This window comes from Mustela putorius, unplaced genomic scaffold (assembly GCF_011764305.1).
Source record: "Mustela putorius furo isolate JIRA1106 unplaced genomic scaffold, ASM1176430v1.1 tig00000281_pilon_pilon_pilon, whole genome shotgun sequence".
Taxonomy (NCBI): domain Eukaryota; kingdom Metazoa; phylum Chordata; class Mammalia; order Carnivora; family Mustelidae; genus Mustela; species Mustela putorius.
In genome coordinates, this window is record NW_025421343.1 from 13,246,809 (window position 1) to 13,261,247 (window position 14,439).

Sequence of the window (14,439 nt, forward strand, 5' to 3'; positions counted from 1 at the left end):
AGTGGCAGGGGGAGCAGGAGAGGGAGAAGCAGGCTTCTTGCTGAGCAGGGAGCCCGATGCGGGGCTCAATCCTAGGACCCTGGGATCATGACCTGAGCTAAAGGCAGCCGCTTAACGACTGAGCCACTCAGGTACCCCTAGTTCATTTTTTAAATTGCTTCCATGTTCTTCTGAGATCCTTTCAAAGGATTGCATGATTTTTCAACTACCTAAATGCAGAGTCTGTTCTTGGGAATTGTCCTTATCACCATAAAGTTGTTTTAATGGCATAGTTCTCTGTGCAGTTCTTACTATTAAAATTATCATACAGTGCATATAGTATAATATCCTCTCTTTTTAAAAGTCACACTTATTAGAAGTGCATAGGCTTATTAGAAATGCATGGTATGGGGCACCTGGGTGGCTCAGTGGGTTAAAGCCTCTGCCTTCGGCTCAGGTCGTGATCTCAGGGTCCTGGGATCAAGCCCCGCATCAGGCTCTCTGCTCAGCAGGGAGCTTGCTTCCTCCTCTCTCTCTGCCCATTGCTCTGCCTGCTTGTGATCTCTGTCAAATAAATAAATAAAATCTTTTAAAAAAAAATGCCTGGTACTTAGGTGTTTTGTTAAAGTAAAAAGGTCTGCTCCCAAAATTACATGGCACTAGAAGTCAGAATAGATTGTCATTGACAGGAGTGCCTGAGTGGCTCACACTTGTAAGCATCTGCTTTCAGCCCAGATTATGAACCCCGGGTCTTGGGATCAAGCCCTGCATCAGGCTCCCTGCTCAGCAAGGAACCTGTTTCTCCCTCTCCCTCTGCTGCTCCCCCGGCTCATACTTTCTCTCTCTGTCAAACAAATAAAATCTTTTTTAAAAAATTGTCATTGACAAATACTGTATAATCCTAGGCCTTCAAATTCCAGGTGGGGTCAGTTTCCTTCTCTGTTCTTTTTCACTGTGATCCTTGACACATCACTGCCCTTTATTGACCATCCCTTCCAATCAGCTCTTCCCTACCGAAAAATTTATTCCAGTGAAAAGGGTGTATCACCTTTTGGGTGATAAAAAGTGAAACTGTAAATAGGGGTGCCTGGCTAACTCAGTTGGTAGGGCATGTAATTCTTGATCCTCAAGATTGTAAGTTTGAGCCCCACATTGGGTATAGAAAGTATTTAAAAATAATCTTTAAAAATAAATAAATCTCTGTGAATAAACAACTGTAAAGCCTTTGTTTCATTTTTATTATTAATTTTTTTAAAGTATTTATTTGACAGACAGAAATCACAAGTAGGCAGAGAGGCAGGCAGAAAGAGAGAGGGGGAAGCAGGCTCCCCGCCAAGCAGAGAGCCCAATGTGGGGCTCGATCCTAGCAGCCTGGGATCATGACCTGAGCCACCCAGGTGCCCCCTTTGTTTCATTTTTTAAAATTAAGGGTAAAAAAGACTTTTAACATAGTACTTCAGTGGTTGGTTTGTTTTGTTTTAACTTATTTTGTGTTCCCACTAGAGGGCATTCTTTCCTTTGATTTTTTTAGTTCATAGCTTTTGTGTATTTATTTTACAGAACTGTTAAATAAAAAGGTAAATGTTGACCATGTGAATGTGCTCAGATATCCCTCTGACAGATAGCCGTTGTCAGATACACACATTCTCTTCATTTAAGTTTCACTAGGGCTAATATCATAATTGAGGTTAAACTGTACTTCCTAGCATTTTTATCTTATAGCTTGGTCAGATGGAGATCACAAATATCCCACCATATCATAATGATGTAGCTTGTGCAGTTACCATCTTATAAACCAGTGCTTACCAAATTAATTTATGACACACTATGGCTAACACTAGATTATTCAAAGATCAGTTGCCTGTTTTGTTATGTGGTTAACTCAGTTTTTGCAGGATATATTTAGTGTAGGGTAGATGAACCTAAATAATGTTTTTAATCCAGTAGATCTCAGTGCTACCACCCAGTGGTCCCCCAGCCTTGTCTTATAAGGCAGTATTTTGTTTGACAATATTTGAACTCTTCTTTCTTTTTTTTTTTTTTTTTAAGATTTTATTTATTTATTTGACAGAAAGATCACAAGTAAGCAGAGTCAGGCAGAGAGAGAGGAGGAAGCAGGCTCCCCACTGAGCAGAGAGCCTGATGCGGGGGATCATAGGCTTTAACCCACTGAGCCACCAAGGCTCCCCGAACTCTTATTTCTGTTGTAACATCATACTATTCTTTGGGAACGTTAATTCTTAACATCTAATCAGAAGCAAGTCCGTTCTTCCTATCAGGGAATTGGTAATTTTACATATACCTCGTATATGTTCTGTTTCAGATTTTCCTGAGTCTCCTGGTAACAGGTAGGATCACAACTGTTAACCCAAGGGACAATGCAGCAACGAGCTAACTTATTTTCTCTAATAGAAACTGTAGATTGCCTGTAGTTGACGCTAAGGGAGCAAATTCTGTTAGTCTGTGTTACACAATGAATTCAGACAGATATACTTAGAAGGGACTCTGTTTTAAGTGGGAAATCTGGGCTCCTTTTCAAAGCTAAATGAGGCTTGGTAATTCTAAGTGGGAGTGGGGGAAGACGTGGCTGCTGTTAAGAAACTGCCACAAAGCCCATGCCTGCTTCTGTGCTTTGCTTTCCAGTCAGAAGGTGCTATGGAATCTTCTGTAAAATTAGATATTGACTCATTAGGTATTGATTTAAGCTTATGTTGACAGATTAGAAGTATTAAATTAGAAGTGTTAAATGGCAGAGTTAATACAATGAGAAGGGCAGGCTGTGTGGAGAACTATGTGGTAATGAAACATTTTCACCTCAATTTTTTATTCATAGTCCACTAATCACACACACACAAAAACCCTCCCTCGAATACTTGCCACCATAGATTATTATAAAGTAACTCTTGGGTTTTAAGAAACCCTGCTAGGAACTTACCCTACATAATGTTTGGAGATTTGGCTGAAATAAGTATTTGTGTTTGAAATAATAACTTTGAATCCTAAACATTGTTGAATGTCTTAAGTGTTTAAGAAGTTAGAAAACATATACAGGTCGCCTTGATGGCTCAGTCGAGTAAGCATCTGCCTTCGGCTCAGGTCGTGATCCCAATGTCTTGGGATCGAGCCCCTAGTCGGGCTTCCCGCTCAGTGGGGAGTCTGCTTGTCCTTCTGTGTCTGCCCCTTGCTTATGCTCTCTCTCTCTTTTTCTCTCTCAAATAAATAAATAAAATCTTTTTTTTTTTTAATGTTAGAAAAGATACATTTCAGAAATGACTCCATCATGGTCACATCAGCAGCACATACACTGAAATTAGAAATGACTCCCATCAAAAAACAACAACCCTACTTCTTAAGATTTTATTGTTTTTAAGTCATCTCTATACCCAACATGGGGCTGAGACACAATCCCAAGCAAGGGTCACATGCTGTACTAACTGAGCCAGCCAGGCGCCCAGCAACCCTTTTTCTTAAAGGTCTGATAGTTACTGAACTGCAGCTGGGCTGTGGGTGAAGCCTCCCACCACCCCATACCCTCATCCTGCAGGAGAACTATGGGCATTTAGATTTAGGTAACTTAGAATTATATCAGAAGAGTGAAATAGGGAAGGGACGAGCATCATCAGACCTTCTGCTCAAAGTGGTGGTTGTGGAGTTTGGTGGGTGTCGCCATGCACAGCTGCCGAAAGTTTTGTTCTATTATACTGGTCAGCAGGCGCCCCCCACTATGGAAAGAAAAGCCAGGCCTGCAGGGTGACCTCAGACGGGACACAGCAAAAAGTTATTGTTCAAAGCTGGGTTTTCCTTTCTGCCACCTTTTTAGCTCAGTTCATGCCACATATGTTTGGCAAAGTTACTGTATCCAATTACATTGAACTTCCGTTGTGATCTGAATAGTTATTTACCCCTTTTCAGTATCTTTAATGTTATGTTGGAAGCATTGGCCTGCCTGGCAGCTGTTTTGAATGAGCAAATTTTGAAATATTCCATCTTTTTGCTCAAATACCATCTTTTCTGTGAAGCTTTGTTGCCCACACAATTTTTCCTTTTCTGCTTTATTTTTCTCCATAGCACTTTCTCCTGATTTGCTTTACAGCTTCATTTGTTTCTATACCTGTCTTTATCCAATAAATGTTAGCTTCACAGGGGCAGAGCTCTGTGTGTTTTATTGCTCTAGCCCCACGGCCTAGAACATGGTAGGCACTCAATCAGTATTTACTGAATTTGCTGAAAAACTGTTGGCTTGATGCCATCATTGGCTTTCAGTGTAACTTTGTGAGATCCCAGTACAACTTGGAAAATCTTAACAATCTGGAAGGGTGTTTTGAGGGCTGATTTTTTTTTTTAAGATTTTATTTATTTATTTGGCAGACAGATCACAAGTAGGCAGAGCAGTAGGCAGAGAGAGCGGGGGAAGGGGAGGCAGGCTCCCTGCTGAGCAGATAGTCCAGTGCAGGGCTTGATCCCAGGACACTGAGACCATGACCTGAGCCGAAGGCAGAGGCATAACCCACTGAGCCACCCAGGTGCCCCTTGAAAACTAATTTAAAAGGTTGTATACACTAGCACTTATATTGAATATTAGTATACTAGAAAATGTGATAACATCATCTTAATACATCCGAATGAAATAATGCAAGACCTTCAGGGGCACCTAACTGGCTCAGTTGGAGGAGGAGCATATGACTCTTGATATCAGGAGTTCAAGCTCCATGTTGGGTGTAGAAATTACTTAAAGGAAAAACAAGAGTGGTACTACAGACCCCCTTTACCAGATCTAAAAATGTGTCAGTCCTAACCTTTCAAGATCACTGAGGGTACCCCTCAGAGGGAACCACTGCCCAAAATTTTAACATTCCATTTTCCTTTTATAGTTTCATTACATGTTTGATTTCCTAAACTAGATAGTGTTTTTGGACTTTGAACTGTATATATCCATTTGAGACTTTGTTTCAGTCATGTGAGATTCTTGAAGTCCTTGCCTGCGGCTATGATGCATTGTTGTCTTCTTTTTTTTTTTTTTTTAATATTTAATTTACTTATTTGACAGGGAGTTAGGAAGCACAAGCATGGGGAGGGGGAGAAGGAGAAGCGGAGCCGGATGCAGGGCTCCATTCCAGGACCCTGGGATCATGACCTGAGCTGAAGGCAGTCGCTTAACAACTGAGCCACCCAGATGCCGCTATGATGCATTTTCTAATTCATGCTATAATATAGACTGTTATGGGACCTTTGGGTTGTTCACACCCCACCTCCCCCATGCCTGTTGCAAAAACTGCTGTGAACATTCTTCTACATTCTTCTGATACACATAGACAAAAGATTCCCCAGGGAATCTACTTGAGTAGAATGTGAACAAAATTTTCCAAGTTGTTGTACTGATGTATGCTCCCTCTAGCAAAGTAGAAGTGTTTCTGTTGTATCTTCGCTAGCATAGCCTCACTAGCATTTGAAATCCTCAGATTTTAAGTTTTTGCCAGACTGGTAGTTGTGAAATGATAGCTTGTGAGTTTGTACTTCTTTGATGACTGATGAGATTGAGCATATTTTCATGTATTTCCTAGTCATTTGTATTTATTGTTCTTTGTAGTGCCCACTCAAGTCTTTGTTCATTTGCCCATTTTTCTGTTAGATGTTGGTCATTTTCTTACTGATAATGTCAGAATTCTTAATGTATTCTGAACCCCAAACTGTTGTCTGTTGTGCATGTTGCATGTGTCATCAGTTTTAGGGCCTTCTCTTTCCATCGCTAGGAATGGAAAGAGCATTTAAGGGCTCTTTTTAGGGCATTTAGAGCTTAATGTAGTTAAACTCATGGTTTGGACCTTGTTGTGTGTGTTTTAAGAAATTGTTTCCTACTCTGAGCACATAAAGATATTCCCCTATATTGTCTTCCAGAGATTTTTTTTCCCCCATTTTCCTTCGGCATTTGTCTTTAAACCATCTGGAATTGATGTTTCTGTATGGGATCTGTGGTGGAGATCTGATTTTATTTTCCCCACATACGGATAATCACCTGTCCTGGCACCATTCATTGTCTCCTCCTTCCTTTCCCCACTAATCTTCTAGGGCCTTTGTTGTCATAAAACAGATTTCAACATGTTGTCCTAAAATAGATTTCAACATCTGTTTTGGGCCTTCTATTCTGTTTCATCGGTCAGTTGATCTGTCTCTGTGCTAGTAGTATCCTGTCTTAATTACTGTACTTTTATTATTTTTTAGTTTTTTAAGTCTTTATTTGTGAGACAGAGAGAGAGTGCGCGCGCTGGTGAGCAAGAATTCACAGAGGAAGAGTGAGGCAGGGAGAGGGACCAGCAGACTTCCCAATGAGGATGGAGCCCCATGTGGGTCTCCCGTCCCAGGATCCTGAGATCATGACTTGAGTCTAAACCAAGATTACGAGCCTTAACACTTAACCAGCTGAGCCACCCAGGCACCCCTAACTGTAGCTTTATAATAGCTCTTGATATGTTAAGCAGATCCCTCCATCTTATTTTTCTTCAGGAACATCTTGGTTATTATTGGCCTTTTGCAACTTTCAAAAAATTTGAGTCAGTTTGTCCTGTTCCACAAAAAGTTTTTTTGTGATTTTGATTAGAATTGCGTTGATTCTATCAATCGATTTAGGGAGAATTGACATTTCATTTAATTGAAGCTTCCCATCTGTGAACCTGATACTTTTATTTTTTAAAGTCCTTTAAATGTCTTTGAGAGTGTGTGTGTGTGTGTGTATTTATTTATTTAAAGCTTTTATTATTTTTTTTAATGTACTCTCCGCATCCTTCATGGGGCTCGAGCCTACAACCCCAAGATCAAGAGTTGCACACCCCACCCACTGAACCAACCAGGCATCCCTGAATATATGTGCACTTATTTGCTTCATAAAGAGCTGCCTTTCTTTGGTTAGATTTACTGATAGGCATTTTTTTTAATGCTGTTTGCAAATGCCATAATTTTTTAAAGTTATTTTCATTAGGAATGTAAATCAGAGTAACAGATCCACCATATTGTTGGAAATTCTTAGAACATTTATGTTGTTTCTAGTCCTTTTGGGAAGGAAATATGGGGTTAAATATGTATCTTAAAAATTTTATAAAAATGAAATGGCGTGTGGCCTATTACAGTTGCTAATTAATGATATTTCTTTTTTTAATAGGTGTCAGCTGTGATGCATGTTTAAAAGGAAATTTTCGAGGTCGCAGATATAAGTGTTTAATTTGCTACGATTACGATCTTTGTGCATCTTGTTATGAAAGTGGTGCAACAACAACAAGGCATACAACTGACCACCCGATGCAGTGCATATTAACAAGAGTAGATTTTGGTATGTATTTAGTTCACATTCTAATGGGTTGTCATCTGGAAATTTGTGTGTATGTGTGTGAAAAAGGAAAGGCAAAATGTTCTAAGACTCTTGCCAATAGGATACATTAAAAATAACATGAATCTTACTTCTATATTCTGAATAATTCTCTTAATCATAGCTTAATTGTTCATGAAAGCCATTCAGAGATCTGTAAAACTGACAAGGTCTGAGATGGAAAATTGCCTCAGCATAGAAGGATTAAAGCCAATGGACTGTTCTTGCCAACAGCTTACAGTATTCTTGCTCTGATTATCAGAAAGCAGACTGTTTTCTACAGTTGATTAGAAGACCTTATTAAGCCATAAGAAAAGCTATAAATGTTTCATGCTGTAATTTCTTACCTAGTCAGCACTTGTTATCTTTCTGTTTACAGCCATCACAGTTGCTGTGAGGTAGTATCTCATGGGTTTTTTTGTTGTTTTGGTTTTTTTTTAAGACTTTATTTATCTATTTGACATAGAGAGAGAGATCACAAGTAGGAAGAGAGGCGGGGGGTGGGGTGGGAAGCAGGCTCCCCGCTGAGCAGAGGGCCTGATACAGGCTAGATCCCAAAACCCTGAGATAATGACCTGAGCCAAATACAGAGGCTTAACCCACTGAGCCGCCCAGGCACCCCTCTCATGGTTTTTTGGGTTTTTTTGTTTTGTTTTGTTTTGTTTTTCTTAAGATGTTATTTATTTGAAAGAGAGCGATCACAAGTAGGCAGAGAGGCAGGCAGAGAGAGAGGGGGAAGCAGGCTCCCTGCTGAGCAGAGAGCCGGATGTGGGGCTCCATCCAAGGACCCTGACCTGAGCCGAGGGCAGAGGCTTAAACCAATGAACCACCCAGGTGCCCCTCTCACAGGGTTTTGATTCATGTTTCTCTGATGGCTAATGATAGTGACCATCTTTTCTTATGCCCACTGGTCATGCAGTAGATACGCATTGGAGAAATATCAGTTCAGATCCTTTGCCCATTTTTTAATTGGGTAATATGTCTTTTTTATTATTGAGTTTTAATAGTTCCTTGTATACTCTTTATACAAGTTCCTTATCAGGTGGATGATTTGTAGAAATTTTCTTGCATTCCATGAGTCTTTTCACCTTTTTTTTTTTTTTCAAGATTTTATTTATTTATTTGACACAGAGAGAGGGGACAAGTAGACAGAGTGGAAGGGAGAGGGAGAAGGAGGCTCCCTGGTGAGCCTGATGCAGGGCTCCACCGCAGGACCCTGGGATTATGACCTGAGCCAAAGGTAACTTTTTAACCAACTGAGCCACCCAGCCCCCCAACCCCGACTTTTATTCATTTATAAAACTAGGCTCCCCGTCCAGTGTGGAGCCTGATACAAGGCTTGAACTCAGGGCCCTGAGATCAAGAGTTGGACACTTGACTGACTGAGCCACCCAGGCACCCTGTGTCTTCACTTTTTTGATGTGTGTTTTGAAGCACAGAAGTTTTAATTTTTTCTTTTTTTTTAAAGATTTTATTTATTTATTTGACCGACAGAGATCACAAGTAGGCAGAGAGGCAGGCAGAGAGAGAGGAGGAAGTAGGCTCCCTGCTGAGCAGAGAGTCCTATGCAGGGCTCGATCCCAGACCCCAGGATCATGACCTGAGCCGAAGGCAGAAGCTTTAACCCACTGAGCCACCCAGGTGCCCCAGAAGTTATAATTTTGATGATGTCCAGTTTATTTTTTCTTTTGTTATGCTTTTGGTATCACATCTAAAAAACCATTGGCCAATCTAAGATCACAAAGATTTAAAACAATGTTTTCTTCTAAGAGTTTTATTGTTTTAGCTTTTACTTTTAGATCTTTGATCCATGTTGCATTAATTTTTGTACATGGAATGATGAGGTAGACCATTTTTTGCATATGGATACCCAATCATTCCAGCATCATGTGTTGAAAAAGACTTGTTTATCCAACGAATTGCTTTGTCATTCTTGTTAAAAATCAGTTGACCTGAAGTGAGGTTGGGGAGACGGGGTGATGTTGGTCACAAGGTACAAAGTTCTATTATGCAAGATGAATAAGCTCTAGAGAGCTGATATATTTGGTATGATGACCATAGTTAACAATATTGTATAACTGAAATTTTTGGAGAGGATAGGTCTTAAATCCTTTTCAACGCACACATACAGGTAACTGTGTAGAGGTGGTTGTTATGTTAGCCTGATTTTGGTGATCTTTTCACAGTATGTACATGTATCAGAACATCAATTTGTATACCATAAGTATACACAATTTGTATGTGTTTAAGATATGTCCGTAAAACTATTAAAAAAGAAAAGTTGGTTGACCATAAATGTGTCTATTCCTAGACTCTCAGTCTATTTCACTGATTTATATATCTTTCTTTATGCCAGTACTACACTATCTTAATTACTATAAGCTTATAGTAAGCTTTGAAATTGACAGGCGTGAGTCTTCCAGTTTTGTTTTGTTTTGTTTTTATTTCTTTCAAGATTGTTTTGGGTATTCTAAACCCTTTGAGTTTCTATGAAAGAATTTTAGGATTAGCTCATCAAATTTCTGCAAAGAGGCCAACGGGGATTTTGATGGGGATTGTTTTGAATCTGTAGATTGCTTTGGAGAGCAACGGTATTAAGTCTACCAGTCCGTAAACATGAGATGTTTTTCCATTTATTTAGGTCACCTTTGATATTTTTCAACAAAGTTTTGTAGTTATTAGAGGATAAGTTTTATACTTCTTTCATTAAATGTGTTCCTAAGTATTTTATTCTTTTTGTTATTGTAAATGGATTTTAAAAATTTTACTTTTATCTTTTTTTTTTTTTAAGATTTTTTTCTTTATTTATCTGACAGAGATCACAAGTAGGCAGAGAGGCAGGCAGAGAGAGAGGAGGAAGCAGGCTCCCTGAAGAGCAGAGAGCCCGATGTGGGGCTTGATCCCAGGACCCTGGGATCATGACCTGAGCTGAAGGCAGAGGCTTAACCCACTGAGCCACCCAGGTGCCCCCAAAATTTTACTTTTAGATTGTTCACTGCAAGTGTATAGAAGAACAATTGGTTTTTGTACATACATTTTATATCCTATAATGTTTTTGTTGTTTATTCTAGTAGTTTTTTTTTTTTTAAAGATTTTTCTTTATTTATTCAACAGACAGGGATCACAAGTAGGCAGAGAAGCAGTCAGAGAGAGGGGGAAGCAGGCTCCCCGCTGCAGAGAGCCCGATGTGGGGCTCAATCCCAGGACCCTGAGATCACGACCCGAGCCGAAGGCAGAGGCTTAACCCACTGAGCCACCCAGGCACCCCTATTATAGTAGTTTTTTAGTGGATTTTTTTTTTTAGCATTTTCTCTCCTTTTCTTTAATTAATTATTTTTATTAGCATATCATGTATTAAATATATATATATATAATTATTATTATTTATTTATTTATTTATTTATTTGGTTTTATTTACTTATTTGACAGACAGACCTCATAAGTAGGCAGAGAGAGAGGAAGGGAAGCAGGCTCCCGGCCAAGCAGAGAGCCCAATGTGGGGCTCAGTCAACCTAAGCCAAAGGCAGACGCTTTAACCCACTGAGCCACCCAGGCGCCCCAGTATTTATTTATTTTGAGATAGAGAGGCAGGCAGGGGCAGAGGGAGAGAACTTTTGAGTGCAGAGCCTGAAGTGGGTCTCAGTTCCATGACCCATGAGATCATGACCTGAGCCAAAACTGAGAGACGAATGCATAACTGACTGTGCCACCCAGGCACCCCTAGGATTTTCTATATGCAAGGTTATGTCATCTGTTAATAGAGATGGTTTTACTTCTTCCTTTCCATGTAGCTGCTTTTCTTTCTTTTTTTCTTTTCTTTAAAGATTTTATTTATTTATTTGACTGAGAGAGGGAGTAGAAACGGGGAATGGGAGAGGGAGAAGCAGACATCCGCCAGGGAGGAAGCCCAATGCAGAGCTTGATCCCAGGACATTGGAATCATGATCTGAGCTAAAGGCAGACACTTAACAACTGAACCACCCAGGCGCCCCATCATCTAGCTGCTTTTCATTTTGTTTCCTTGCCTAATGATTAGATCCTCCAGAAAATAATGAATAGAAATGGCAAGAGTTGGGCTGCATGGGTGGCTCAGTTGGTTGAGCTTCTGACTCCTGGTTTTGGCTCAGGTCTTGGGATCTTGGGATCCAGCCCCCCCCTTTGGCTCACATGGAGTCTGCTTGAGAGTCTCTCTCCCTCTCCCTTTGCCCCTCTTTCCTGAATGCATTCTCTCTCTCTCAAATAATCTTTAAAACAATAATAATCTTTAAAATAATAATCTTTTAACAAGTGGACATCTTTAAAAGAATGGACATTTTTATCTTGTTCCAGGTCTTAGGGAGGAAGACATCCAGTCTTTTCACCAATAAGTATGATGTTAGCTATGGGTTTTTTTGTACAGGCCCTTTATCAGGGGAACAGGTTTTATTCATTTTTATATATTTATCCCATCAACCCCAAATCTACCTGGCAAGTCTTATGCATATAATAAATGGGTAAATATTTTTAAGATAGTCTGAATCTTCCTAAAAACAAATGTGAACAAATCTGTCATATAGTGAATACTCTTTCATTTTCTCTTCTCACAAAAATGGTCGTATCATTAAGCATTTATGTCATGTTACATATAGTTATTTATAATGGAGGGATGTAACATACTAAATATACTTGAAATTTTATTTCCTTTTGTACTACTAATGGAGAAAAATAGAACTTGAAATGTACTAATGAGGCAAACAAATTATTTGCATGGATTATCTTTAATTGGTTGGTTCTTCAGTAACCAATCTGAACAGAGTATATTGTGGTAGTGCTCCATTCACATTAGCATTTTACAAGAACTGAATGCTTTGGGTCCCTCCTGCTGTAGGAATGGTGTGTGCTTTAGACAGATAACTGTATCTGGGAGTTGGCATATTGATCGCAGTGGCATACTCTGAGCACTTGTGTTCTTGTATTAGGATACACCCTGCTGATTGTTTTTTTTTTTCTTTTAAGATTTTATTTTTAAGTAATCTCAACACTCAGTGTGGGACTTGAACTCACAATCCCAAAATCAAGAGTCACACATACTCCACCAACTGAGCCACGAGGCACCCCTCACCCTGCTAATTCTTTGTGGTGAGATTGGCTACACATAAGAGATAAAGAAAAAATAAATTACAATAAAATTAGAACTAGATGTGAAATGAGAGCTGTTTCAAAATTAAATGAAGGGAGAGGGTGCCTGGCTGGCTCAGTCAGAAGAGTGTGTGACTCTTGATCTTGGGGTCATGAGTTTGAGTCCCACCTTGGGTGTAGAGATTACTTAAAGTCTCCCCCCCCCCCCAAAAAAATTCAAAATTAAATGAAGATATTAGAAGTTAAGGCAATAATAGCTATATGGGTAGAAAAGAAATTTTGGAGAGGTGTCAGAGTCCAGGGAGAATAAGGATATTGTGTAAGTAAGCAGAGAGGTTCCCAAGCACTCCTTGACAAAGTAAGGTTGTTGGAGATTTCAGGCACACTTCTGTGTTACATTATTGTACCTTCTGTTTACATTTTTATGTAGTAAAAAAAAAAAAAGTAACAAAAACAAAAAAAATACAATAATTATTTCTTACTACAACTCCACATTATTTTTCAGATTTATACTATGGTGGGGAAGCTTTCTCTGTAGAGCAGCCACAGTCTTTTACTTGTCCCTATTGTGGAAAAATGGGCTATACGGAGACATCTCTTCAAGAACATGTTACTTCTGAACATGCAGAAACATCAACAGAAGTGGTAAGTGAAGCAGCCTTGTGTCTAAAAGGATGTGTTGAAGTACATTATTTCTACAAAAATAAAGCTAGGTCACTGTCAGCTTATCTCCTGCAAAGTGGACTGATACTGTTGGCATAATAGTTATTAAAATTATCTTTTAACAGCAAGTTTTACACATCCTAGGAGGCTGCACATGTGCAAGATAGCACGCTTCATTTGCTCACACTAGCCTTTCTTACCCTGTTGCCAAAAGTGCAGTGTGGAATCTTTTTTTTTTTTTTTCAGTGTGGAATCTTGACCAAATTCAGGAGCCCTTAGCAAATGCCCTGTGCACAGGGTGAAAGCACCCCAGCCTGCAGCATAATTCTTTCTAGAGTATTCTTGCTACCTGCTTCATTTCTCTTCGATGAGGAAACCTTCCTAAGAAAATTTTTAAATCTTAAGTCATTAAGTACAGTAATCCTTTGTCACATCTCACTGTAACAGATCACTTACTCAGTTTTCCTCAGATCAAAGCTGTAAGGTCCTTAGAAATTCCTCCTACTCTAATTTTCCCCTTTGGCTAAAAACCAAGGACTTAGAATAATGCACAAAGAAAATCCTGCCTTAAAAGCCTTTTGGATATTTTATTTGACGTCTGAGTCAGCATATATTCAACTTTTAAGAAATGATAAGGTACACCCCCCTTTACCATGGGTAATAGTAAATAAAGTGAGAGATGAGAGCTGTAACTCTGGGTCTGGAATTTGGAGAATTTTGGCACAAGCAGTTGCACATTGCATCAACTAATAAGCCCCTAAGTGTACTCAAACCAAATTAGCTGAAAACTCAAGAGAAATAGTGTGTCCAGGGACACACGGCTATTAAGGGGCAGAGCCAGGTGTTTGAACTCAGCCAAAGTCCCTCCGGGTTGTAGAGTCCCTACTTAACCACTGTCCTCTTTTCTCTTGGCTACAGCTCTATTGTACACTTGTGTGTAATTCAGGTTCACTTCTATTCCCGTTTACACTGCTTAGCTGGATGCTTAAAGTTGCTCAAGAGATTTATAGTTCAAACATTTGGTAAATTTACATTACGTTTGTCCTCCAGCCAAATCTTACTACCTAACAGCTCAGAACTGCTTTCGTCTTGCACCATCTTGCAGCCTCAGAAAACTGTTGTCACGTTTTACTACTGTTCTTAATCTGTTCTTATTCTGTAAAGGTGACTTGGCTTCCTTCGGGAACAGTCCCAGGTACCAGTCTGAGGAATGTGGGCTTGATTGCATCTCTGTCCTGGTTGTTAGAGGAAATTGGGATTTTCTTTTTTATTTAATTTCTTTGAAGTTTGGGTACTTTAGTTATCTAGATACAGTAGAGAGG

General features: G+C 39.5%; 1 protein-coding gene across 1 annotated transcript in view; it reads left to right on the forward strand.

Moving 5' to 3' along the window:
• KCMF1 (potassium channel modulatory factor 1) overlaps positions 1–14,439 on the forward strand; it is a 76,609-nt gene that overhangs the window by 40,285 nt on the left and 21,885 nt on the right. Inside the window, exons 2-3 of the mRNA XM_045079087.1 lie at positions 7,133–7,300; positions 12,960–13,099. Coding sequence (XP_044935022.1) covers positions 7,133–7,300; positions 12,960–13,099 — 308 coding nt within the window. The remainder of the gene's footprint in view (positions 1–7,132; positions 7,301–12,959; positions 13,100–14,439) is intronic.